This window comes from Dipodomys merriami, unplaced genomic scaffold, assembly GCF_024711535.1.
Source record: "Dipodomys merriami isolate MVZ:Mamm:240054 unplaced genomic scaffold, mDipMer1.0.p SCAF_524, whole genome shotgun sequence".
NCBI classification, from domain to species: domain Eukaryota; kingdom Metazoa; phylum Chordata; class Mammalia; order Rodentia; family Heteromyidae; genus Dipodomys; species Dipodomys merriami.
The window spans coordinates 448964-475036 of record NW_027206096.1 but is presented as its reverse complement, the minus strand read 5'-3'; the positions used below and the strand labels follow the sequence as shown (position 1 = coordinate 475036).

At 51.8% G+C, this 26073-nt stretch overlaps 3 protein-coding genes across 6 annotated transcripts in view; 1 reads left to right on the top strand and 2 right to left on the bottom strand.

Annotated features, from left to right (window-relative positions):
* The window catches only part of LOC138811394 (disintegrin and metalloproteinase domain-containing protein 17), a 56497-nt gene extending 45087 nt beyond the window's left edge, over nt 1-11410 (top strand). For all 3 annotated transcript variants that reach the window (XM_069999126.1, XM_069999129.1, XM_069999128.1), the window contains 9 exons: nt 209-361; nt 2437-2636; nt 4404-4507; nt 4799-4933; nt 5660-5790; nt 6858-6936; nt 7947-8035; nt 9249-9299; nt 9661-11410. In XM_069999126.1, coding sequence (XP_069855227.1) covers nt 209-361; nt 2437-2636; nt 4404-4507; nt 4799-4933; nt 5660-5790; nt 6858-6936; nt 7947-8035; nt 9249-9299; nt 9661-9999 — 1281 coding nt within the window. In that variant the 3' untranslated portion in view covers nt 10000-11410. The remainder of the gene's footprint in view (nt 1-208; nt 362-2436; nt 2637-4403; nt 4508-4798; nt 4934-5659; nt 5791-6857; nt 6937-7946; nt 8036-9248; nt 9300-9660) is intronic.
* Nucleotides 11411-11435: 25 nt separating this feature from the next.
* LOC138811396 (isoamyl acetate-hydrolyzing esterase 1 homolog) lies at nt 11436-17384 on the bottom strand. 2 transcript variants are annotated; one of them, XM_069999131.1, is made up of 6 exons: nt 17262-17384; nt 16681-16733; nt 13766-13908; nt 13501-13662; nt 12750-12871; nt 11436-11765 (listed from the first exon to the last, which is right to left on the bottom strand). In XM_069999131.1, the coding sequence occupies exons 1-6, from the start codon at nt 17340-17342 to the stop codon at nt 11580-11582; spliced, it is 747 nt and encodes a 248-aa protein (XP_069855232.1). In that variant the 5' UTR covers nt 17343-17384; the 3' UTR covers nt 11436-11579. The 2 variants fall into 2 exon arrangements, with proteins under 2 accessions (XP_069855232.1, XP_069855233.1); XM_069999132.1 differs by lacking the exons at nt 13766-13908; nt 17262-17384 and having other exon boundaries at nt 16681-16897.
* Nucleotides 17385-18075: 691 nt separating this feature from the next.
* The window catches only part of LOC138811395 (cleavage and polyadenylation specificity factor subunit 3), a 33515-nt gene continuing 25517 nt past the window's right edge, over nt 18076-26073 (bottom strand). Inside the window, exons 14-18 of the mRNA XM_069999130.1 lie at nt 25729-25823; nt 24109-24196; nt 21957-22026; nt 20094-20190; nt 18076-18259 (exon numbers count right to left, since the gene is read on the bottom strand). Of these exons, the coding sequence (XP_069855231.1) occupies nt 18158-18259; nt 20094-20190; nt 21957-22026; nt 24109-24196; nt 25729-25823 (452 nt within the window). The 3' untranslated portion in view covers nt 18076-18157. The remainder of the gene's footprint in view (nt 18260-20093; nt 20191-21956; nt 22027-24108; nt 24197-25728; nt 25824-26073) is intronic.

Genomic DNA, 26073 nt, shown 5'->3' with positions numbered 1-26073 from the left:
CAAGTTTTAGTTCCTTAAATTAGCCTAAGTTAATCCTTGTAAAGATACCATTCACGTTTAAATAGAATTCTATTCATTCTGTTTAATTTCTATAATGGATTGAAAAAAAATCATAATACAGATTTTCTTCTTTTGATGGTCTATTAAAGGGCTTTATTGAAAGCAGCATGGATCCAGTGGTAATTCAGTGTTTTCTTTGATCCTTAAGGAAGCCGACCTGGTTACAACACATGAATTGGGACACAATTTTGGTGCAGAACATGACCCGGACGGCCTGGCAGAATGTGCACCCAGTGAGGACCAGGGAGGGAAATACGTCATGTACCCCATAGCTGTGAGTGGCGACCATGAAAACAACAAGGTAAGCATGCTTTCCAGCTTTCTGTGCGGGTGCAAAAAGGGGAGGCTGCAGTGTCAGCAGAATGGGAACACAGGATGGCAATCCATTCCTATGGCCAGGTGTTGATGGCTCATGCCTAAAATCCTAGCTGCTCAGAAGGCTGAGACCTGAGGATTGTGGTTTGGAGCCAGCCCAGGCAGGAAAGTCCATGAGACTCTTACCTCCAATAAACTACTCAGAAAAAGCCAGGAGTTGCCCTGTGTAGAGTGCTAGCCTTGAGCAAAACAAAGCTCACGAACAGTGACCAGGCCAAGTTCAAGCCCCAGGACTGGCAAAAAACAACAGTAACAACAACAAAGTGTCTTGACACTGGGTTTCAGAAAAATCATGGCCCATGAGAGCAGTTGAGACTATCATTTGGACGTTTATCAAGGTTATTACGTTGGGTGTACATTTGGGCTCTAAAAAATTACCGGGAGTAATAACTTTAGTTGGAATCCAGGTCCCAGGATATGGTTCACTTAGCTTTATGTAAAAAATTGGCATAGACTCTGATGGGCTGGGTGATAAGTGCGTCCACGCATGCCCAGTTTCGTGCAGTGGGCTGTGCACATGCAGGGAAGAGGGGGCGGATTGGGTAGCCTCAAACTGAGTGAGGGCTTGGGGTCAAGGGGCCAAAAGTGATTCATTGTAGGATGGAGCCTGTGTTCCCTGGGCGTGTGGCTGGGTAAGGGCTTTGCTCTGCTGGGATTGATCCCTACTACCTGATTTGCCCAAGGTCGTTTGTTATGGTATTGAGAACTGAACTCAGGGCCTCTACTTGCTAGATGAGCACTCTTCAGTCTCTGAGCTAAATGCAGTCAGTCTCTGGCCCCAAGAATGCCATCAGCTTTTTATTAGCCTCCTTTTGGTGATACTATTTGGTGATTTTGGATAGGTTTGAATGTTAGAGGTGTTTCTCTGGGGCAGATCCTGTCTTACCAGTGGCCCTGGTAATCACGAGAGTTGTTCAGCTTGTTGCCCAGCAGCCAGGGACTGCTAGGAACCCTGTGCTATCTGCTTGCCTCACCTTGCTTCCTGTGGAATCGGATGATGTCAGCACTTTGCAGACTCCCCCTCAAGGGAGCAGGCCTGCTGCTTCCTATAGGATTCTCCCATGGCCTTGTAAGTGCCCTGTAAGAATTTTCCAGTGAGCAGAGCCTGGCAGAGTATTTTCTTTCTGGAGATTCTGGAAGTTAATTTATTTTTCCTGAACACATCCTATTTCATACATTTTTTTAATGTTTGGTTTTCCCAAGCAGTATTCCTTTGTATGAAGGATATCTTCTAATCTTATGTTTTAGATGAATTCTTTAATAAAACCATTAACACTAAAAAGGATACAGGACAGAAATGAGGCACTTCCTTTCTTGACAGCTCTGCCCTCACCAGATGGACCAACTGGAAGAGGGATGTCGTCTATAAAAAGGGGATGACACTAGAGAAAAAAACAGAGCTGGGCGCCAGTGGCTCACACCTGTTAGCCTAGCTACTCAGGAGGCTGAGATGTGAGGATCAAGGTACAAAACTAGCCACAAAAATCTATGAGATTCAGCCAGCAAAAAAGCTGAACTGGAGGTAGGCTTAAGTAGTAGAGTAGCTGCCAGCATGAATGTGAGGCCCTGAGTTCAAGTCCCATCACTGGTGTGTACGCATGCTCATGCGCACACAAGCACACACACGCAAGGAAGGGAGGGAGGAAGGGAACAAGGAAGGAAGGAGAAGAGGCAGAGGCAGAGCTGAGTGCAGTGATATAGACCTGTTGTCCTAGCTGCATGCGAAGCAGAAATGGGTGGATTGTCAGCAGTGCAGAGCAGTATTGACAGAAAGCAAGACTGTTAGAAAAGTAGCCAGAATGAAAATGAGTTGAGGTATGGCTTAAGTGGTAGGAGACCTTTCTTGCAAACATGCAAAAAATGCCCTGAGTTCAAACCCCATACTGCCTTTTTAAAAACCAAGAAAAAAAACACGTAATTGTTCTTGGAATAGAAGCACAACCACCCCATGGAAATGGATTTTTCACTGTGTTGCTCTCTTGTGGCTTTTTTTCTCTCAAGATGTTTTCCAACTGTAGTAAACAGTCCATCTATAAGACCATTGAAAGTAAGGCCCAGGAGTGCTTTCAGGAACGCAGCAACAAGGTGTGTGGGAACTCCAGAGTGGACGAAGGGGAGGAGTGTGACCCCGGCATCATGCACCTGAACAATGACACGTGCTGCAACAGCGACTGCACCCTGAAGCCCGGCGTGCAGTGCAGGTGAGCCGCGCCCCCGCGGGGAGGGCGCCCCAGTGCAGCTGAGCCGCGCCCCCCGCGGGGAGGGCGCCCCAGTGCAGCTGAGCCGCGCCCCCCGCGGGGAGGGCGCCCCAGTGCAGCTGAGCCGGGCCCCCCGCGGGGAGGGCATTGGATCTTCTCATAAAGCATGTGCTTTACATAAAACTTCAGAGAATTTTCCTTGAAGTTGGGCATCTGTCATCTTAATGACTCAGGAAACTGAGAGTCATGGCTTGAAGCTACCCTAGCAGACAGATCTGAAATTATTTTTAAAAAAAAATACATATATTTTATTGTAAAGATGCTGTACAGAGGGGTTATAGTTACATGAGTAAGGTAATGAGGCCATTTCCTATCCAGCATTGTTACCCCTCCTTTGTTTTTCTCCTGCCATCCTGCCCTCCTCACCTCCTCAGATCTCAGAAATTCTGACCTCCAGTTAACCAGCAAAAAACCAGAAGTGGAGGCATGGCTCCAATGGTGGAGTTCCAGTTGTGAGTTTAAAAAAAGAAGAGTACAAGGCCCAAAGTTCAAGACCTGGTACTTGTACACACACACACACACCCATACCTATCCTTGAGCTGGGCGCTGGTGGCTCACAGTGTTAATCTCAGCTACTTGGGAGGATGTAGGTTCAAGGCCAGCCCAGGCAGAGAAGTTCACCGAGAGGACTCCTTCTCAACTATGTAGTTGGGGTCCATGGCATACACCTCTCCAGCTACATGGGAGACCCATCAGGGGATCATGGTTCTAGGCCAGCTTGGGCAGAAAAATATGTGAGACTCCATCTCAACAGAAGAAACCATGGGAATAATGGTGGCGTCCTGTCATCCACTTATAGCGGGAAGTGGAAAATGGGATTGCAGTCCGCGCATGTGCCTAGGCAGGCAGCAAGATGCTGTTCTATGAACAGTGCGACACGCAGACCAGAAGCGTCGCTCAGTGTTGCCCTGAGTTCAAACCCCAGTACTGACAAACAAAAACAACAACAAGACATATGCAAGGGCATATTGTATGATGTAGCAGTTCTACAACTCAACTTTTATTTTCATTTTTGCAATGCTGGCCTTGGAGCTCCGGCCCTCACAGTTGGCAGGCATGTGTTGTGGTTCCTTGCGCCATGCTGCTGGCCCCCTGTATCTTCTAAGCACAAATATATTTATAAGCCAGACAACAAGGCTGTGCAGGGCTGCATCCTTTCATAGAAAGTACGAGGAGCAATCAGAATGACAGCGAGCTGTATCTAGATAGTAAATAGTGTGCAGTTTTGTTTAAATAAATGAAATCTAGAGAAGGGGGTCCCAAACTAGGAGGTCCGTGTTTCCGTTTTATGTGCTGATGTACTGTGCTTGGCTTAGGAGCACTTTGAGTCCCTGGAGATCCCAGGACCCTGATGTTGAGGGTGTGGTCTCACCAAGTCCTGATGGACGCCCGCAGGCTGCCTCATCTCTGCCATTGATTGCCTGGCCAGCCTCGTCTTTTAATTAATGTGTAAAATAATGAAAACCAAGCGCGCAGGTGCTGTGGAGGTCAGCCTGTGTACTCTTCCCTTCCGGAGAGCCTGGCACGGACTCCACCTTTCCCACACTGGGGACAGACAGTGTGTGCTGCCCCTGGAGGTCTGGACGTGCAGGAGGCGTGACTCAGCCACGTGTGTTCTCCAGATGTTCAGGGCACAGAAATCCATCTCTATATAATGTTTGATGTAGGGCTGTCCTGGGTCTTGAACTGTCCCCGTCTGTTCTTCCACAGTGACAGGAACAGTCCTTGCTGTAAAAATTGTCATTTTGAGACCGCGCAGAAGAAGTGCCAGGAGGCCATTAATGCTACCTGCAAAGGCGTGTCATTCTGCACAGGTGTGTGAAGTGTCATACTGTACAGTGTGTGCTGTGTCATTCTGCACAGGTGTTCTGTCATAATGCGTGAGTCTCATGTCATATTCCATGTCTGTTTCGTGTCCTGCACACTGTGTGTGTTTCATGTCATTCCACACACACATGTATATTTTGAGTCACACTACATGTGTGCATGTGTTTCTTGCTTCTCTTGGGATCCTGCGGCTCAAGTGTGAAGTGGGGCGGTGTGTGTGTGTGTGTGTGTGTGTGTGTGTGTGCCAGGTACTGCTTCCTCACTGGCTGTGCCCACAGGGAACAGCAGCGAGTGCCCCCCGCCGGGGAACGCGGAAGACGACACGGTGTGCCTGGACCTGGGCCGGTGCAAGGACGGGAAGTGCATCCCCTTCTGCGAGCGGGAGCGGCAGCTGGAGTCCTGCGCGTGCAACGGTGAGCAGGCGGCGGCAGGAAGGGAGGCGGCGCTGCCGCTTGGGACCACGCCAGACCCTGGGCTGCCGGGTGGGGATGAGGAGGGTGGGAAGGTGGCGAGGCCTGCACCCTTGCCGGCTCCCCCTCCACTAGGCACAAAAGCATGTCCTGCCCTGCCGCAGAATAAGTAGACAGCAGACGCAGGCGGTGCCCGACGCGGCGAGTGCCCAGTGCCCAGGAGACATCGGGCGCAGCATTGCTTCTTGAATTCTTGATTTTTTTTTTCTTGAGCATCATCTGAAGTCTCCCGAGCACGCTGAAGAACATCTAAGTAACACTTGGGGTCACCTGTGGGCATCCTGCCTGTGCCACAGGGCTCATGTGGTGCCCTGTGTTACCTTCCCCAGCTGCTGCGGGGGTGCAGCCGGGCGCAGGCGAGGGTGGGGAGCTATGCGTGTGGGCCTGGCCTCGGCAGAGCGGGGTCCTTTACAAGGCCTGGCGCAGGCCTGCGGCGGAGTGCTAGCGCCCTCACAGCACCTTCCGTCTCTCGCAGCCTAGGCCTCGGGGTCCCCGCGGCTAAAGACTGTGGGCTCGGGCTGTGAGGAGGGAGGATGGCAGTGGCTGCTTTTCTATTGGGTGATGCTGGTGCCGGACCGCTGGGCGGCATGCCGCGAGGCACGCGAGGCACGCCCGCCCCTCGCCGCCGTGTTGTGAACAAGGCAGTGAGCGCGGGCGTCTGTCTTTCAGAGACCGACAACTCGTGCAAGGTGTGCTGCAGGGATCTCTCCGGCCGGTGTGCACCCTACGTGGACGCTGACCAGAAGAACTTGTTTTTGAGGAAAGGAAAGCCCTGCACAGTGGGCTTCTGTGACATGAACGTGAGTGCTGGTTTGTTGTGTAACCCGGCATGTCACCTGCTTCCCTGGCTGGCGTGCATGGGAGCTTGGCGCTGGTGGGTCAGGCGGTGCAGCTTCCAGTCCTCCTAGCTCAACCGGTAACCTAGGCAAGCACAGTTAGGACCCACTGCCACAAGTCATCTGACTCGGGCCTTCCGTTGCTGAGCTCAGAGTCCTCAGCCTCCAGAGCCGGAGCTGCACTGGCCTCAGTCCATTTGGCTGTTTCCTCTCATGTGAACCTCCTGATGCCCTTGGAAGTCCCCTGGATGAGTTAACAGTGGGTCAGAGAGATGAGCGTGCATTTGAGTTCTGATTGCTTTCCATCTGTAACACCAAGGACTTGTATAAATGTCCGGTCTGACGACGTGTTCCCTCCCCTGGGGTGTGGGGGTGAAGGGGGAGAAGCAGATGCACTGGTTGATTCTATCTGTCACGAATGGAATAGCTTGTTGTTAGCGGCTGGTTTTCTTGAGTCTTGGTCTAATAATTTTCACTGAATTCATGTATAAAATGAACTAAGCATAGGCCAGACGTGGCGTGCACAGCTGAGGTTCCAGTCCTGGGAGGCTTCAGTTAAAGAGGATCAAGAGCTTAAGCCTGGTCTGAGATACAGAAGAGACCCTGCCCGCAGAAGACAAAGGACTTGAGCAGCAGCAGTGACTCGTGTGTGTAATTCTGGCCACTGCAGAGGGTGAGACCTGGAAGAAAGGTCAGGTTTGAAAGTAGCTTGGGCAGGAAAGACTCCAAGACTTGACTTCTAAAATAACCAGCCAAAACTAGGGCTGTGAGTGGCTCAAGTGGTAGACCACTTGGCTAGGAAGCAGAGTCCTAAGTTCAAACCTTAGTACTGCTAAAATAAAAACAAGTTTAATGATGAGAGTCTTGAACAGTGCGTACACTTGCTGTGCTCTTTACACTGAAGTCACACGCTGTGTCAAAGATGGCCCCCTAGGTGATTTCAGTTAAGCCCTTTGCAGGCCATTTTACTTAATCACATTGCTTCCAAATTACCATTGTTAGGAATCATGATTTATGTTTTCTCTTCATAGGGCAAATGTGAGAAACGAGTACAGGATGTAATTGAGCGGTTTTGGGATTTCATTGACCAACTGAGCATCAATACTTTTGGTAAGGGATTTCTCTGGATTGTTTACTTAGAACTGAGCCAGCTTTTACAATGACACTAGAAAACTAGCTTCAGAATTTGTGCTCTAATCCTTCAGGATAAAATAGAAACACTGGGCCAAACACTGTAGTGCATGCCTGTAATACTAGGTACTCTGGAGGCAGAGACAGGCATTGCAGTTAGAGGCTAACCATGGTAAAAGTTAACGAGACCGTATCTTAAAAACAACCCACTAGCTGCTCAGGAGGCCGAGGTAGGACTGCAGTATGCCCAACCAGGAAGACATATCCGAAAAGCTAAAAGCAAAAAGACGTGTATGTGGTTTCAGTGGTAAACTGCATGCCTAACAAGTACCCAGTACCTAAAAGAACACGAAAATGGAAATGGCCGCCATTGTGTTGTGCAATCACTTTGTTGCCCAGGACAGAAGACTCAGCACAGGCTCTGTCTGTGGAGCTTGAGTGTGTGAACGTGCCAAGGGCATACGTAGTGAAAATGGGCAGGCTTCAGTCCTGCACACTGTAAATCTAATCTTGTTTGCTCCAAGAATTACATACATGCAAGCGGACCTCAGGCTTTGGGGAAGCCAGGAGGTGCGTGAATCACGTTCTCAGGAGGCCTGAACTTAGGTTTGTGTTACAAAAATATCCATATAACAAAACCATTGTCTTTTAAAAGTTTGATTTCTTATTAGTACTGGACATTAAATCAGGATCGTGTGTGTGTGTGTGTGCGCGCGCGCGCGCGCGCGCTACGCAAGCTAACACTTGATCTGCAGCTCCCTTGTTTGCAATTTATTTTTGAAATAGGGTCTCGTTAACTTTGCAGTTGAACTCGAGTTCTTCCTGCCTCTGTGATTACAAGCATGAGCCACCATGCCCAGCTAAAGACAGTGAAGTTCTGTCCTCCGGGCCTGCTGATGCAGAGGCCGTTTCTCTAGGGCTGTGGGGAGCTGAGCACCGGCTCCAGCCCCAGCTGGCTCAGGACACTCACTGTCTGCATTTCTTCACAGGGAAGTTTCTAGCAGACAACATCGTTGGGTCTGTTCTGGTTTTCTCCTTGATATTTTGGATTCCTTTCAGCATTCTCGTCCACTGTGTGGTAAGTCAGCGATATGTAAGTAATGTTTTATTGAAAATTTGAGCAACTTCAACCCAACCAGGTAGTGTTTGAATAAGATTGCGACATTTTTGGTGTCATCCTCAGAGCTTGCCTTCTAGAAAGCTTAGTGGATGGTCTTCAAACAAGATGAGTTACTTTTTTGTGGGGATGTCTTACTCTCAAATAACTTACTAGTCTTCGCTTGCATGACTGGACCTGTCGGGACCTTGTGACGGGGAAAGTTCGAAACGAGCACTTGCAGCTTGGGAGAGTGCACGTCACGCGGGGGTGGTTCCCAGATGCAGGGGGTGCGTGACTCCACCACAGGGCTCAGCCCTCCCCAGCGGGGCTGTGCGGGCGCCCTCCTGCTCGCGCCCGGCCTCCTGCTCGCGCCCGGCCTCCTGCTCGCGCCCGGCCTCCTGCTCGCGCTCCACCGTCAGCGCAAAGCTCGCTGTGCCTCGTCTGGGCTCCAGGCATGTTAGAGATCTTGAGCCTCTCAGACCTCCTTCCACATTCATCCCGAGCATCTGTGGGCTGAGTCAGAAGAAGTTGCATGGGAGTCCAGATCTTTCTCTGACCCTGTCAGTGCCCTCCCCGCCCGCCCCTCCTGCTGGCAGAGCACTGAGCAGCGAGCAGTTCCTTGGGCTGGAGCTGACCTGGAGCTCAGACCCTAGCGCCGCCTGCGGGTTGGTTGCTGCTGACTTGAGCCTATTTTGTTCGCAGTGGGAGCTGGGTGGCCGTGCACCGCGTGCTGGCAGGCTGCTGGCTGGCTCACGGCCGGTGCCCCGTGTGCCGCACAGTGGGTGCTCATGGCCTGGATTCTTGGCTCTGCCTTGCTCTCCCTCAGCTGCTGCAGGCAGGCTGGAGGGCCCCACGACCGCCTCACAGGGTGGTCGCTCAGCCTCCCGCACCAAGAGCATGGAGGACAAGGTCTAGCTCCTTCGACCAAGCTCCGTGTCTGGAAATGGGCTGAGCAGCGCGAAGGCGCCTTGGCCCTCGTGGCCTGTGCCCGTCACACACTCGCCCTCCTCGCCTCTGCCCTGCCCACATGGCCACCGAGCTCTGAAATCCCCGCTTGCGGTGTGCGCCAAGAATAACCATCAAACCACAGTGAGCTTGCCAGCCTTCATTAGCTCCAGCGGTGGCCCGAGGTGAGCAGAGCAGCTGCTGAGCTTTTCCATGCAGTCATCTCCTCCTCCTCTTTTCTTTCTAGGATAAGAAACTGGATAAGCAGTATGAATCCCTGTCTCTCTTCCACCCCAGTGTAAGTTTACCACGTGAACCATGTCTCCTGTTGGGTTTGCTCCTGTTAAGGAAAGGCCTTCATTGGGCCTCCTGGCTAGTGGAGGCTGCGTCCCACTAGAAGGATCCCGGGTGGAGGAGGACCAGCAGCTCACTGTGTCGATGGGAGGGGCAGCCAGCTAGGACCCGATTGGTTCCACTCATCTGGTCCCAGATCTTGCTAGATAGATCCGAGTTCCTCGTGTCACGAAGGTGACTGCTGGGCTTGCGTGAGCCTCTCCGTGGCTCGTGGCTTAGCTGGAGCAGTCCCGAGGCACAGGCTCTGAGGGGCAAGGCTGGGCACGGGTTCCTCTAATCTCTCTTCATCTTTCCATTCTGTCCAGAACGTGGAGATGCTCAGCAGCATGGACTCGGCATCTGTCCGCATTGTCAAGCCCTTCCCTGCACCCCAGACTCCCGGCCGCCTGCAGCCAGCCATGCTACCGCCCGCGCCTGCAGCTCCCCGGCTGGACCACCAGAGGATGGACACCATCCAGGAGGACCCCAGCACGGACTCGCACGTGGACGAGGACGGCTTTGAGAAGGACCCCTTCCCCAACAGCAGCACCGCCGCCAAGTCCTTCGAGGACCTCACCGGCCACCCAGTCACCCGGAGCGAGAAGGCTGCGTCCTTCAAGCTGCAGCGGCAGAGCCGCGTGGACAGCAAAGAGACGGAGTGCTAGTGGAGCCAGCCCGGCGGCCGGCTCACGCACGGCGTGTTGGTGCAGGTTCCGGGGTCATGGCCTGCACTGGTGACCTGTGAGGAGCAAGGACGTGGCCTGCGGGTGGCCTGCGGCTGGGCAGGCGCCTCCTCCCAGAGGCCAGGCTCCTCCCTTGGAAAGGTAAGGTGAAGCGGAGCATTTTGAGGCTTCCAGGTTTAGTATTTGATTTTTAACATATCCTTTGACCTCTGGTGCAAAAACAGAATATACACCTGGATTAGGTTCTGAATATTTCATGTAAACTGGTTTTTTTAAATTGATGAAGCACTGATTTGGGAGGTGATCAGTTTTTTTTTTTTAATACACTGTAACAATTCCCTGACTGACAAAAGCATTTGCCAATTATTGTGTGAAGACAACTGGAATACAGATTTACTTATTTATTTCTGTCAAGTAGAAGCAAGGGAGATAGTTATGTACTATCTCTAAATTGTTACCTTGTTGCTAGATATTACAAAGCTTTTTCTAAGAACTATAATTTTAAGCTAGAACTCACTCTACTTGGAGGTCTATAACAGCTGTAACAGCTAGTTACATTTATACCTACTCTGTCAATTGTTCAGGTCCCCAATTTGCTGGGTGGGTTTTGTTGTTTTATAAAATTTATGTATTTCTAATATTGTTTGCCATGCTCTTAAAAAGTTCACTATCCACAAAAATCGAACGTACTTCAGCCAAACCTGATCTGAAAGAACACAGCTGTCTGTGACCGTGAGTGGGGAAGAGTCGGTGGAGGGGATGTATGGCTGTCTGTCTGTCTAGGCGGTAGGTGTTCTCAGATGGTTGGACAGGCTGAAGTGTGCTGCGTACCGGCCTGGAAGCACCCCGGAGCCCCTCCGGACTCAGTGTCATTCACTGACTTCTGCTCTAGGTTCTGGATGCTTTGTTTTCAAAGGGTAAAAACTCTCATGCTGATTTCTGGAAAAGTTTAGTTAAAAGCATTTCCCCTAAAAACTGAAATGTGCTCACCAGACAGCACATCTTAACCAAGGTGACTTTTAAACTTTGAGGGAAGTTAACCAAACCTGTGCCTTTCTCCTCTAAGGATGTTTGTTACAGATCCTTGTTACACTAATACTTGAACTTGTACCTCATGGTATTTGCCATCCTTAAGTAGTGACAACCGTCTCATCTTCTAGTTATACTTTCAGAGTTTGATACAAGGTGAATGGGTGTGTGGTGCATGTATGAGTGAAGCATTTCTTACCCGAATGTAAGAAAACCCTTTTTTATAAAATTGTGACTTTTTAAAAAAGAAAACGTTCTTTACCTTTTTTGCCATGCACGAGATTACCCAGCTGCTCAGGGTATATTCTGTAGCTGTGGGATTGCTGATACCTGCATCAATCAATAAATGAGTATCAAAACTTAATGTATCAAATAGTGCTTCTCTGAAATGAAAAACTCCTAAAGACTTTATTATTAGTGTTGGGAGCAAATGTTAGGGCTTTGGTCCAGGGCGTAAGCGCAGGTTTGGAGCCTCCTTGGAATATCGGCTTCAAGTTGTGGAACCTGGCCCATCAGTCCTGGCTCCCTGGGATTCACATGTGGTCCCCACCTCCCAGCAGACTCAGTTCAGGCTCAGCTTCTGACACCTCCTTCCAGTATGGCAGCAGCAAAGGCAGATGAGACACCCTCTTCTCTATCAGAGGCCACAGATGCAAAAACAGAAATTCATTCCCCTTGGGTGACAGGTGTAGTCCATCGGACAAGTAGGCAGAGAAGTCCTGCCGGAGAGAGAGGTCGCTTGTGTTAGAGGTGCACAGCGCCCAGGGCAGGCTGCCGGCTGCAGCTCCTGGGATATTCAGTAGCATCCCTGTGCTCTGGGCAGGAGCTTCAGGAAGCTGTGTACGCTGGGGCAGCAGGCTGGGTCATGTGACATGGCTACCAGCTACAGAGACTTGGCTATGACCCATTAATAGAGCTGAAGACCCTCGTATGTCACTGTCCAATGAAACTAAGCCAAGACTGAGTAAGGCTGGCTGGAGTCCCACTGCCCTCTTAATTCTATGTGTTTTCAGGCTTTCAAATAATTCAGCTAGAAATATGTATCTTGCTGGTGGCTTACACCCTGTCATCCTAGCTACTCTGGAGGCTTAAAGCTGAAGATTATGGTTCAAAGCCAGCCCAGGTCAGCCCCCCCCCCCAAAAAAAAAAAAACCCATGTGACTTACCTCTGATTAACCAGTGAAAAGCCAGAAGTGGAGCTGTGACTTCAGCTAAAAAGCTAAGGGAGAGCATAAGGGCCCGAGTTCACGTCCCACCTCTGGCCCTGAACAAAAGTGCTTACCTGAAGCTCTGAATTTTATTATATATATATATATATATATATATATATATATATATATATATATATATATATATATATATACCAGCTTTCTGGTGGTTAATTGGAGATAAGAGTCTCACAGACTTTCCTGCCTGGGCTGGCTTTGAACTGTGATGCTCAGGTCTCAGCCTTCTGAGTAGCTAAGATGACAGGCGTGAGCCACCGGTGCCTGGCTGCCAATGAGCTTTAAATTTGCCTCCTGCTCACTCCTCGCTGAGCAGCAGCTCAAGGAGCCCTCTCCCTTCCTGTGCTCAGCCTCCGTGCCGGCCTGGCAGGGGCTGGCTGCGGTCTCGCTAGCAGAGTGCTTCCAAGCAAGCTGAGCACTTGGCTCTGCGGCCCCGTGCCCCGCGTTACAACACGAGAGGACAGGGCAGGCGCGTACCTGGTTGTCCTTTTGCATCAATGTCCACAGGTCCAGGACCTCGGTGCCACAGTCGCGGGCCACTTGTAAACATGCACGGGCATATTCACCAACAGCAGAGTTCAGGCGATTTAACTTGTAACCTGTTGGGGAGAGTGTGCTGACCTGTTTAGGGTCCACTGGCGCCGCCCCCGCGTGGGGTGTAGGGAATAGCAGTACCAAGGGCTCCACGTCACTGGCGTGTGATGGGAAAGGTGTTCTTCCGCAGAGCTGGGGGCGCGGGTGGCTGGGGTGAGGCCTAGCAAGGAGGGGCGGCCGGTGGGGCAGAGCCCCTGCGCGCCTGCCACACCAGCCTCGGCCCCATCCCAGGTGCCAGGACAGAGCCCTGGTGCCCGGGCACACGATGCTAGGCAACGCCAGGCGCTAGGCAACGCCAGGCGCTAGGCAACGCCAGGCGCTAGGCAACGCCAGGCACGTGCACTGCGGAAGGACGGACGGGCCTGGGCAATGAAGTCAGGGCGGCGCTGGCTGCAGGGCCTGGGGAGGGCACCGGCGGGGAGGGGGGCAGGAGGGGACGGGGGGGGGGGTAATCCACGCGCGTGGAGCTGGGCGCCAAGGGAGGAGGAGCGGGTGGAGTCGCACCGCCCGGGAGCTCCACACCCCCCCTGCAGCCCCTGCCCGCGGCCCTTTGGTCCTCTGGTATCCGACCACCGGCCAGCAGCGCGCGCCGCCTCGCCTTGCGCGTGCGCACTGCCCTCCCATGCGGGCCTACCTTGCGCCGCGCACTCCTTCTCCCACGCAGGCTCCCAGAGCGGGGGCGGCGCCACCAGTACCACGCGCTCGGCGGGCACGCCGGCCGACGCCAGGACGCGCACCATGCCCGCCAGGTTGGCGGCGAACTCGGCCAGGGGCACGTGCTGCTTCGGGCTCTCCTCTGTGGGGACAGGACGACCTCGGGTGAGCGGCCCCAAGCCCGGGACCAGCGCGCGTGCGCACACCGCGTCTACCAGCCGCCCACGGCCCCGCCCGCGCCCTACCTCTCAGTGCGCTGTCGTTGGCACCGAAGAAGATGGTGACGGCCTCGGGCGCGGCCGCGCCGGCCCCGAGCAGCCGCGGGAGGACCAGCCTGGCCCACCGCGTGTTGTAGCCGGAAAACCCGCGGTTCACCACGTCGCACCGCCTGCGGCGAGACGCCTGGAGGTGAGGGGGGCACGCCGCCTGCCGTCCCTGACCACGGCCCCGGCCCGGCCCGGCCACCCGGGCGCCCCCGTGCGCACGCGCGCATCCTACACTGAACCCGAAGCTGGCCAGGCCGCGGCACCGACGCCAGCCCCCCCCCCCCCCCCCCCCGTCCCCCAGGCCCGCCCCACACCACTTCACTCTGCGAAAATTGTATTTAAAATATAAGACGAGCCGGGCGCCGGCGGCTCCCGCCTGTCATCCTAGCTACTCAGGAGGCTGAGATCTGAGGATCGCGGTTCAAAGCCAGCCCGGGCAGGAGAGTCCAGGAGACTCTTAGCTCCAATACACCACGAGAAAACCGGAAGTGGTGCTGTGGCTCAAGTGGTAGAGCGCTCGCCTTGAGCGGAAGAGCGCAGGGACAGCGCCCAGGCCCAGAGTTCGAGCCCCAGGACCAACAAAAATAAATAAAAATGTAAGACAAGGGTGTACTACGTAGCCTAGACTGGGTTTGAACTTGTAAGACTCGTGCACCGGCCTCCCGAGCGCCAGCCAGGATTACAGGCCTGTACCACCACACCCGGCTTAAAGCACCTTCTCCTTATGGGCGACTCGAGAGTCGGCTCTTCCTTCCACCTCGGGTTACTCTGAAGGAAGCCCGGGTCCTATCGCGCCTCTGCTGCCTTGAACAAATAGGAGCCCCAGCTCTTCTAGCAAGCAGCCCAGGGAAGCCAGGGGTGGGGAGCAGCGTAGGCCCTGGCCAGGCCAGGCGGCCTGCCCCGAACCGAACCGCGGCTGAGGGCCAGACAGTTGCTTGTTAACAACTGGCTTGCCTGGAAATTACTGGAGACCAAGTCTTGGCACCAGGGGTCACACCTGTCATCCCAGCCACTCGGGAGGCTGAGATGTGAGGACTGCGGCTTGCAGCAGCAGTCTGTGAGACTCTTACCTCCAATGAACCACCAGAGCCAGGAGTGGAGACGGCTCAAGTCATAGATCGCCAACTTGTTCTCAAGCACAGACCCCAAGTTCATGCCCCAGTCCCGACACACAAAGACCCAAGCTCAGAATCACTCCTGTCCTCCCTCAACTACTGCACATGGCCCCGGGCATTGTCCACCACACAACTCAGAAGGCTAAAGAAACTGGAAACTCAACGCTCTTTTGGGGGCAGTACTGGGGTTTTAACTTGGGACTTGCTAGGCAGGCACTCTACCACTTGAGCCACACTTCCAGCTCCTTTTTAGTTATCAAACAAGAGTTGCACTTGTGTCCCGGTGGGCCCAGAGTTCTCCTACTTCCACTTCCCCGTGGAAGCTGGGTGGCGGATTTGTGGCGGATCTGAGCGCTGTACCCAGCTCCTCATGGTTGAGAATGAGGTCTTGAGAACTATTTTTTTTTTTAACCTAGACTGGCCGGGAACCGTGATTCTCCTGATCTCTGCTTCCCAGGTGCCAGCCATCTTGCCCAGCAATGAATTTTTTAATATAAATTCCTAGAAGATACCATTTAAATCCAAAGATGGGAAAAGGTTAAAATGCGAAGATGCCTTTGCAAGCATTCAGCTCTCTAATACTGCCTCCAAGCGCAGCATGTGGGTGGGTGCTGAGTGGAGAGCAGCTGTCAGCACCTTTGAAAGCAAGCAGCACGCCTGGCTAAGGACTGGTACTACACAGTTTAGGACCTGTCCCGGCAACGTTAAGCTGGGTGTGGCAGTCAGCATCTATAATCGGGGCACCTACCATGAGGCCAGCTGAGCAGGAGTGAGAAACATGAAAAGCAAACAAGCAAAACGCTTGGATTTGGGGTGGGGGAGCACAGCGTGGAGCTAGGCCGCCACACAGGAAGCTCACAGCCGCCTTGAGAACCGAAGCAAGGAGGGCGCAGGCGACACCTGCAATCTCAGAACTCGGGAGGCGGAGTAAGGAGAATCACATGTATGAGGCCGGTCCAGCTATACAGGGAGACCCTAATCTCAACACCACACCCCTTGAGAAAAGAAAACCCAGGAGCAAAAACAGTGCCCCCCCCAGGACCCCAACAACTGAATAAGGTTAGCCCCTTAGACACAAACACTTTTGTGTTAAAATTTAAAAGGATTTAAAAATGGTTAAAAACTGCTTTTAATAATGAGTTTACAACTTGTTTAAACTAAAAGTAAGATGTCACTATGTAATGATACTTTATTATATATTATAGGGATGCAGTTAAAGGAAGAATCGCTTCATGAAATGCGGTGATTTTAAACACCAGGGGCCAGTGGAGCAGGTGGAGCAGAAAAATTCACCCCAAGTGTTAACAGCTGACACTGAGTTGTCACAAGGGCTGATTACGTGTGAAATAAAGTGTCAATTCTAGTGTAAAAAAGAATAGCTGAGTGTAGGGACCCAGACCTAAAAGCTCAACCCATGCGAGGCTGAAACCGGAGGATCGTGGGGGGCGAGTGTGCACTAAACACCTTGTCTATTAAAAACAAAACCCCCACTTAAAAACACAGTTCAACTTCGGATGTACCACAGTTTTGCCACTGAACACCTAGTCATGCTCATCATCATAAGGAAGAACCGGGCTTTTTTTGGGTGGCAAACAGCCCTTTCTAGATCCACAGAAAAACTCTTGAAAAAGGGTTTTCCTACACAGCCTAGGCCAGTGTTCAGCGTGGGGTTCTGCGGCCTCCACCTGGGGATCACAGGCTGGGCAAGTGGAGCAGAGCTCGGTCAGCTCCGTCTACTTCCTTCTGCCAGCCAAGTATCGAGATCTAGAAACGTCTCACCTGACCAGTCTGTCAGCCAGAGCCGCTCCCCATCCACCCGGCTGAAAAGAAAGCTGGAGAGAGAGCAGCCGTTACCGCAGGTCCCGGCTCGCTGTGCGCTCCCCGCCGTGGCGGCCACGCGCCCGGGGGAGGCCGCCTGGGGCCTGCCGGCCTCCGGAGATGACGTCCCTTTCTCTCCAGCCGGATTCGCGCCAGCGACTGCGTCTTGCCCGGAGGCGGTGGTCGCCATTGGTTGTCTGCGAGAGCCCCTCAGCGCGCGTGCGCCGGGGTGAGCTCTCCGGGGAGGGAGGCCCACGCGGCCGCCGGCGGGGGCGGGCTCGGGCCGGCGCGGGCTCGGGCCGGCGCCGCCAGCGTGTGCCGCTGCTTGAGGCGCCAGTCGCGGCCGGGCCGCTCCCTCGGGGCGTCGCGCGCGCGCTCTCCGCACCCACGCGCTCTCCGCACCCACGCGGCGGCGCCTCCGGGCATGGCCGCGGGGCCGCACCGGGCGGGCGCGGACGGCGGCGCACGGCCGGCGGGGGCTGCGGGCCCCGGAGCGTCCCGGAGGGAGGAGACGGACCGAGCGTCTCGCGGGGCGGAGGTACCTGGGTGATGGAGTCACCGAAAAGCAACACGCGAGGCCACCGCAGAGGGCTGCCGCCGGCCGCCGCCTCGGAGAGCGCCATGGCCCCGCTGCGGAAGAGCCGCGCGGGCCGGGGGCGGGGCCTCGGGAGACTTCCGGGAGGTGGGACGTGAAGGGGCGGGGCGCGCCGCACTTCCGGCCCCGGGACGCGGGAGCTGTGGCCCGGCGCCCGCGATCCCGCTGCCTCGCTTCCCTCCCTCGGCGCCCAGCCTCCCGCTCGCCTCCTCCCGGCAGGCCCGGCAGGGTGGAGGCCGCGGTCGGACGCCTGCAGCCCGACCCCGAGGACGGCGCGGGCGCGGCCGCCGAGCCCGACGTCTGCTTCGGGGACCGAGCTCCGTGAGAACCGAGTGCCGCTGGGCGGGGCGGGCGGCTGGCACGCCCGCCGCCAGCTGCCAGGCCGGGGGCTCGCAGGGCCGGTGCCAGCTGCCAGGCCGGGGGCTCGCAGGCCCGGTGCCAGCTGCCAGGCCGGGGGCTCGCAGGGCCGGTGCCAGCTGCCAGGCCGGGGGCTCGCAGGGCCGGTGCCAGTGCTAGTGCCAGGCCGGAGGCCCGCAGAGCCGCTGGGCGGCGCGGGGGCCAGTGCCAGTGCCAGGCCGGGGGCCCGCAGAGCCGCTGGGCGGCGCGGCCTACAAATGAAGGCCTTGGGCCAAGAAAGTTGACGCCAAGAGGCCGGGGACAGACCAACGGCACCGAAATCCGGAATGCGGATCCGAACACGTGAGCCGCGGGGCTGGCGGGCAGCTGACACGCGAGCGGCCAGTGAAGCAGCACAGGCCGCCCCGGGAACGAAGGCATTTTATTTTCAGTAACCAGGCGGAGTCGGGCGTCTGACAGCTTTGGGCAGAAGGCGGTCAAAGGCGGTCAGTGGACGGGCGTGAGGGCCTCGTACAGCCTCTGTGCAGCCAGCTCCACCATTTCTCGGAGGGACTCGTCATCCTCACTCCCTTCCTCACACTCCACAGTCTGCGAATGAAGCACAAACACGTCCTCATACTGGACAGAGAAACAAAGGAATTCCCGGAGGCCCAGGATGGCCAGGCCCAGCACGCTTCCTGCCACAGCGACTGAGTGAGGGAATGTGAGATGAAGGGAGGATAATACGAGAATTAACTGAAGGTGTTTACCTCAAAGTGAATGAGCTGGTGATAAACCAGGAGAAATCAAGCAATAGCTGTGGTAATCTATTCAACGTATGATAATAAACGACTTAAATGACTAAACTTACAATTAATCTTTATGTGACTGTACTAGGTTTAACCTCAAGGCCTCACCCTTGCTAGGCAGGTACTCTACCACTTAAAATGTCTCCAGCCTTTATAATTACTTCTTAAAACTCAACTACAAAACACTGTCTAAAAATTTTAAAAATCATGTGGGCTGGGCGCCAGTGGCTTACATCTATAATCCTAGCTGCTCAGGCAGCTGAGATCTGAGGATCGAAGTTCAAAATGAGCCCTGGGAAGGTGCATCAGATTCTTTTTTTTTGGGGGGGGGGGGTCCGGTCATGGGGCCTGAACTCTGGGCCTGGCGCTGTCGCTCAGCTCTTCAGCTCAAGGCGAGCGCTCTACCACTTGAGCCACAGCGCCACTTCCAGTTCTCTGGTGGTTAATTGGAGCTAAGGTTCTCATGGATGTTCCTACCTAGGCTGGCTTTGAACTGTGATCCTCAGATCTCGGCCTCCTGAGTAGCTAGGATGACAGGCCTGGGCTGGTTTCATGCATATACTTTTTTTTAAAAGGGGGATAATTTGCATCTCATGTATTCTCTTGTAACTTTTTCCTCAGAGACATGCAGTGCACAGCCTGCACATGCAGGATTCCCCTCGATGGCTGTGCCTGAGGCGCCCCGAGCGCAAGCGCATGCCACACCACACCACACACACTTGTTATCATCTGTTCCTCTTGGACATTTAGGGTTCTTGCTTTTTCCGTTTTTGCAGGGCCTCGCACACTTGCATGCACAAAGCCAGGTGACAGCTCTTTTCTGTTTTATAAATGTTAAACTAGACATCAGTGCAGATGTCTTTCCTCATTCGTGTAATCGTTTTCTTTAGTTAGATCCAGCAAGTGGAATTAACTGTGTGTGAAGGCTCCACAGCATCCAGCAGAAGGAAGGTGCCACCTCATTTAACTTCCACTCACGCCCTCCAGTGGCACCTGAGCGTAACTGCTGCTGCTGCTTCTAAGGTCCCTGATTCATCTCTCCCTCTGGGGCCATTTCAGCAGTGACCGTTCCTGTCAGCTCCTCTATTAGGGTTTCTGAGAAGTTTTTGGTTACTCACTTCTCTGGTAAATTACCTGGTTCAAATTCTTCTTTTTCTATTGTGGTCAAACAAATGTAGTGTTTTCTCAAAGCATTCTGTACAAGTGATTATACAAAAAGACTGTTTAGTAGAAATACTAGATGCACCCCTATAAGGAAAAGAGCTGCCTTCCTGTTTATCTCAGGATTATCATGCAAGCTGTGCTGTGAGCATGAGCAGGCCCCAGTGCACGCAGCCACCTGGACCTTGCTGGCGGAACAGGGGAGCCGCTTCCCTCAAACATCCAGAACCAATTGCATATCAACTGGAGAAAGGCCGAGGCGAGTTAGTGCTATGGAAAAGGCATGCCAGGGGGCCGTGTGCACGGGAAGAGGACCATGCAGCCAGGGGAAAATGTGGGAAGACGCCACATGTGATAGGAATAAGTACCACTATGTAAAGAGGAATGGGGAAAACCTCACTGGAAGAAAATGCTGAACTGCAAGAATAAAATCAGGCGTGTGCAAGTCCTGAAATACAGGAGCAGGTCCATACCCGGGTATCCAAGTTAACATTGGCTGTCTTCCCGTCCACTGTGACGCTCAGGAAGGAGTCATCCTTTGCACTGACACAGTCTTCTCCAAATATGTCCCTTAAAACAGACAAACACGTGGCACAGCATGAGTGATAAGCCCCGCCTACAACTATACTGAAGAGACACCCAAGTGCCAAAGCAGATACTGTACAGATCTATACCAGAGACCCAGGGATTCATTTCCTTGATTTTTTTTTTTTTTTTATTTCATAAAACCCAGAGCTCTCATTTCCCAAGGACGCCGCACTTGGGTGACACTTGGGAAGAGGGAGATGCGGTGAATTGCTAAGGATGCCTTTAACACAAGGAAAATAAGACACAGAGATGTTAAACAAGTTTCTGAAAGGCTCACAGGAAGCAACAGAGCTAGAATTTGAATTCAGCTCTGATGTCCCAAGTTCTCCTCATGTGCCAACTGCCTCCCCGGAGTTAAACTCGGTGCTGATGCGCATGCCCTGTGTCGTGCTGAGGGTGTAGACATCACTGGAAACCCTGTCACTGTGCAGATGGATTGATTATTCATTGCAGCACTGTCGCTGTTAGTAACAGCAGCAGCCAATCAGACCTCAGGGGCCCAGCAGACATTCGGTCCTCAGACAGTGACTCCGACACCACACTGCCCTTGTTCCTTCAGGCAGGTGGTGTCACTAATACGCTTGAATAAACATGGCTAGGTAACCTGGCAATATAGGACACCCTTGTATTTTATATAGAAAAATATAACCAAAAGAAGAGTGAAGAGGTGTCGTTTTCACGCACTTTGTTAGTTGGTCTAAAGAAATGACGTATTTCTTGCTCTGTAGTCCTGCCTACTTAAACAACTGAGGAAAGAAGCTGGAGTCCAGACATGCTGTGTCTGGGCCTCAGGTGGTGAGGGTGAGGGTGAGCTTCGTCCTGCCCGTTCCCAATAGCTGAACAGGGCAAGTGTTTGGGGGGGGTGAGGCGGCGCAGTGTCAGATCAGGGGGAAGATGGGGCGGTGAGCTCCTGCCGGCTCAGGTGGAAGGGGGTGAGCTCCTGCCGGCTCAGGTGGAAGGGCGGCTCCACCAGGCACCATTACTTACACCTGGGGAGCAGAGCCACACCCCGCACCCCAGGCCTTCTGTCTCACACAGCCTGTGTGACATTGTCCCCATGCCGTGTCCCCAGGGCTCGCGACAGCAGACTCCTGCTGCCCATACAGTTCTTAACGTCTGAGTCCCAGGGGAAGCTGCAGGAGTTGCCCAAAGCACATCCTTCCTTCAAGCTGTTTTACTCGGTATTTGTCACAGTGACAAAAACCTGACCATCACAGCCAGTCACTCAAGGACTTGAGAGGATGGCATTCAAGGCGCTCTGCAAGATGCTGAAATCACATACTGTAGAAATGCAGCAGGAAGCAGTTTTACGATTATTTCATTTGGAAAACCATTCTGAAATCAGGCTCCAGGGCAGAAAGCAGAAAGGCCCAATAGCTGGTGTTTGGGAAGAGATTGAGTTTGAAGGCATCTCACAGTTACACACCTTTTGCCTGAGAAGTACTTAATAAGAAACCCTTCTTATCAAAGAATTCACCCTTTAGCATACATAGAAAGTAATTCTTCTTGCACACTGGCTTCAGCTGTGCCAATCTCAGAAACAGCCAGGACACTGGTCTCTGGAGATCAAGACAACCAGGCAGGGCACACGCATACTTGGAACCATCCAGAGTGCCAAGCTGGACACAGCAGAACAAACTGCTGGCTTTCATGACTCAGAGCAGCAAGGATGCCTGGTGCGAGCCACAGCAGTGTGTTCCTCCCGCCCATCCTTCCCACAGGGCTAGACAAGGAGAGGAGGCACTTACTGGAGCATGATCTCCAGCCTCTTGCTGTAAACGTGCATCTCTAGCTTCTTAGAAACTTTCTGCACGGCACCTGGAGAGATAGTGAGAGTTCAATCTCTAAACGCCTATTTACCTAAGTCCCAAATCAAGCCTTAAAGCAAAGTACTTTTTGCTTGTTTGTTGTGGGGCTTGAACTTGGGGCATGGGTACTGTCCCTAGCTCTTTTTGCTCAAAGTTACATGCTAACTCTGAGTCACAGCTCTACTTCCAGTTTTTGAGTGGTTAACTGGAGATAAAGAGTCTCACAGGGACTTTTCTGCCCAGGCTGGTTTCAAACTGCGATCCTCAGATCTCAGCCTTCTGAGTAGCTAGGATTATAGATGTGAGCCACTGGCACCCAGCCACAAGGCTACTATTTGATAAGTGAATATTAACCATGGAATACTCAAAGTGCCAAGTAAATATTTTGTATCATGAGCTCGCCAAGGCAAACAGGTATTTCCACCACTTTATGTTATTAGGGAACCATAAAAAGACATTTAAAATGAACTGTATTTCCAAAGCCTCTCAAATTTCACATTTATGAGCAAAACTGCAACCATAGGAGTTCTGAAGACACATCTTAAGCTGCAAGGTTCTGAAATCTCTTGTTCTATCTAAAATGTGAAGTAAATTTAACATTCTACTATCTCTAATATGCCATGACTGTGAAAGGTGTATGCTGGGAGAACCTGCAGATGAGGGGGTGGGGAAAGGAGAGGGTAACATGGTAAATAGTACATACACATGAAAACAGCACAATGAAATGCACCAAAAACTCTTTAAATAAACAAAGAGGGTGAACAAAGAGGTGATCAAAGTATATTACATTAATATATGCAAATGTCACCTTAAAACTCTTTGTACAATTAATTTATATTAATAAAAAAAAAGCGGGGGAGGCCGGGAATGTGGCTCAGTGGTAGAGTGCTTGCCTTGCATGCATAAAGCCTTGGGTTCGATTCCTCAGTACCATATACACAGAAAAAGCCAGAAGTGGTGCTGTGGCTCAAGTGGTAGAGTGCTAGCCTTGAGTAAAAGCAATTCAGGGACAGTGCCAAGGCCCTGAGTTCATGCCCCAGGACTGGAAAAAGAAAACAACAACAACAACAACCAGAAAACAAAAACAAAAAAAATGCCTATGATTATATTAATGAAAAATATTATTTTTCTGGGGATTAAACTCCTTTTCATACATCTAGGAAGTATTCTACCCGTGGTCAGCAACCTCAGAGTCATTAAGAATGTTCAGACTCACTTGTCTGTTGAATTATTTTAGTTTTCCATCTAGAACTACAAAACTACACAATCCAGCAAGATAAGACATCCTTAACAGAGGGTTTTTATTGAACTCAGAGCTTGGGTGCTATTGCTGGGCTTTGTGCTCAAGGCTTGTATGAGCCACCGAGCCTGGCTGTACCGGTTCTCAATCTGGAGTTTAATGGTGCCCTGGCATGTCACTAAATACCCGCCCAGTGCTGCAGAAGACCCTTAAAGAAATTTTACCCCAGGACAGGGATAGAAATGCAATCATGAAAATGGGAAGTAAGGAAGAATCAAGAATCACAGAACTAACAAAATGGCAAGGAATACTTATATACCATCTAATAGTAACTCTAAATGTTAATGGTCTCAAATCAAAAGATACAGACTTGAAGCTGGGCGCTGGTGGCTCATGCCTGTAATCCTACTCAGGAGGCTGTTCTGAGGATCATGGATCAAAGCCAACCTGGGCAGTAAAGTCTGTGAGACTATCTCCAGTTAACCACCAGAAAACTGGAAGTGGCGCTGTGGCTCAAATGGTAGAGCACACACCTTGAGCTGAAGAGCACAGGGACAGTGCGCAGGTCCAGAGTTCAAGCCCATGACAAAAAAAAAAAGACAGACTGGCTGAATTGTTTTAAAAAAAATTGGTTTGACCATTTGTTGCCTACCAGAAACATACATGGTAGGCAGAAAGAAGTGCAGGCTTAGAGTAAAGGACCAAGGGCAGGCAGGGCAGCTGTATGAACGAGCATACAGCAATTTAAAGACTCGGGAGATTTCATGTTCTGCTTTAGAACTGCTGCTGTTCAGCTTACAGAAACAGGGGGAAAATGGAAGAACCAATGAATACAAATGGAGTATTCTGCACCTTTCCGTATTTTCGGATTTGACTGAACTTCCAGAATCACGGTTGTCACGGTGTCCGCGTACATGTCATTGGAAGGGTTTGCCAGCCACTGGAAAGCAAAGCAGAGTTAGGAAGGCAGAGCTGAGATCTAACACAGGTTGCACTCTACCCGTCCAGCCATGGCACTACAGATGGACAGACAGATGCTGTATCTGTCTGTCTACCACTCTCACTGAAATTGATGACCTGCTCACTAGAAGGAGCAATGCTGGACTCATTTAATCAGGAAAGCTGAACTCATTAACACTTGCTGTCTCTTAATTCTCATAACAAATAGGACTGTTGACTTTGTTTTAGAAAACAGAAAATTGACTCAGTTAACACGTGTAAGACAGCTAGCCTCAAACTCCAATTCCTAATTACTTGCTATCAGTAGCACGGGCGGCGTGGTAAGAAGGTGATAAATATGTACGCAGATATATCAGTGCTGGGATGGAACACGGGGCTGAGCCCAGGCTAGGCACAAGCTCGGGCACCATGCTACACCCACAAGCCAGACGGTAGGTAACTCTTACATGTTCTGGTTTGTCAGGTGAAGCCTCAGATCCCCTCATTACCTTTCAGGTGCTCAGGGCTCCAGACAAGGTCTAGGTTCAGGTGGACCAGGGAAGTGACTTCAGGAACACGGCCTTCCCTATCCATGTCACTCTCCAGAGAGCACTGGAATGCGCTCTGGGAAACCCTGACAAACCTGCCCTGAGAGCTCCCTTGACACAGCAACTCCAAAAACAAAAACAGATCCGTACTTAGTAACAAGAGTAATATGTCTCTTAATATATCCTCTTTATCTGACATTGACCTTTTACCCACTACTGTGTGTGACTTCACGTTTCCTTTAGTTTCAGCCCTGATTCAAATTTAGGCTTACGTATAGAACTGTAGTGGAACTGGCAATGGCAGATGATTTTTTATTTACAAAGCAGCTGGTCATATGCCTGGGAAGTTCACACACACACCACACTGACGCCGACCAGCTGCTCCCCAGGCGGGCACTCAGGACCAGCACTGACTTTCAAAGTCCTCCAAACTCAGCAGATACCAGCCTGAGAGAGCCAAACTTCATGGCACAGGTAGTGTGGTGAGAGGTAGCAAATACGCGTGCTTACATACCAGCGGCTGGGAGGGGCCAGGCACTGCAATATGCTCACCACCCAGTGCTTTTGCATCTTTGGTTTTACCTAAATCAAGACTTTCTAACCTTTTGGGAGTTGAGTCACTTTATTGTTTGAATTTTCAAACTAACACTCTTGTAAGGAACACTCTATGAAGTTTATGTGGTTTTATATTTAACAGAATTAAATTTTACATTCAGAATTTTAGGGCTTTCCCATATAATAGGAGATACCCTGAACTGGCCACATCCGTGGAGACTTCTATAACTTACCTTATTACGCAAACTAAAATGGAGCCACAATTCACGAATAGTTTCTTTGCTCTAAGAACTACATAGGAAATGCACAGCGGGATTATATAAATTCATCTTGAGAAGGAAAGACAGACAGATATCTTCCGAGGGTTATGTATCTTCCACTCTTTGGAGTGCGCGCTCCTGGCTTAGAAACACCCCCCCACCCCCCTCACCTCCAGGACCACCATGCCCGGCTCCTGAACCACAGTAATATTTTTGAACACTTTCAGAGCAGGCTTTTCTTGAATTTCTAACTCTTCTACATCACCTGAAACAAACAACATGATTTTAAGATTTACATAACCATCTTATAAACTTCTAGAGACATTTGTTTATAGAGAGCTGATATTAACCTGCTACATAATAGAAACAATAAAAACTCACTTTTATATAATCAAACAGCTAAGTTTTATGTTCGTTGCTTATACTAAATGATCCCAACACATTAATTGTAAAAGTTCCTATCACTAGGTAGGATTTACTGAGTAGGATTTACTTTGGACATTAAAGATTCTATC

Coding starts and splice junctions, on each gene's coding strand:
- LOC138811396 (XM_069999131.1), bottom strand. CDS start 17,342: ATGGCGCTCTCCGAGGCGGCGGCCGGCGGCAGCCCTCTGCGGTGGCCT. Junction 16,734..17,261: donor TCGGTGACTCCATCACCCAG/GTACCTCCGCCC, acceptor CTCTCTCTCCAG/CTTTCTTTTCAGCCGGGTGG. Junction 12,872..13,500: donor GAAGGAGTGCGCGGCGCAAG/GTAGGCCCGCAT, acceptor TCTCCCCAACAG/GTTACAAGTTAAATCGCCTG.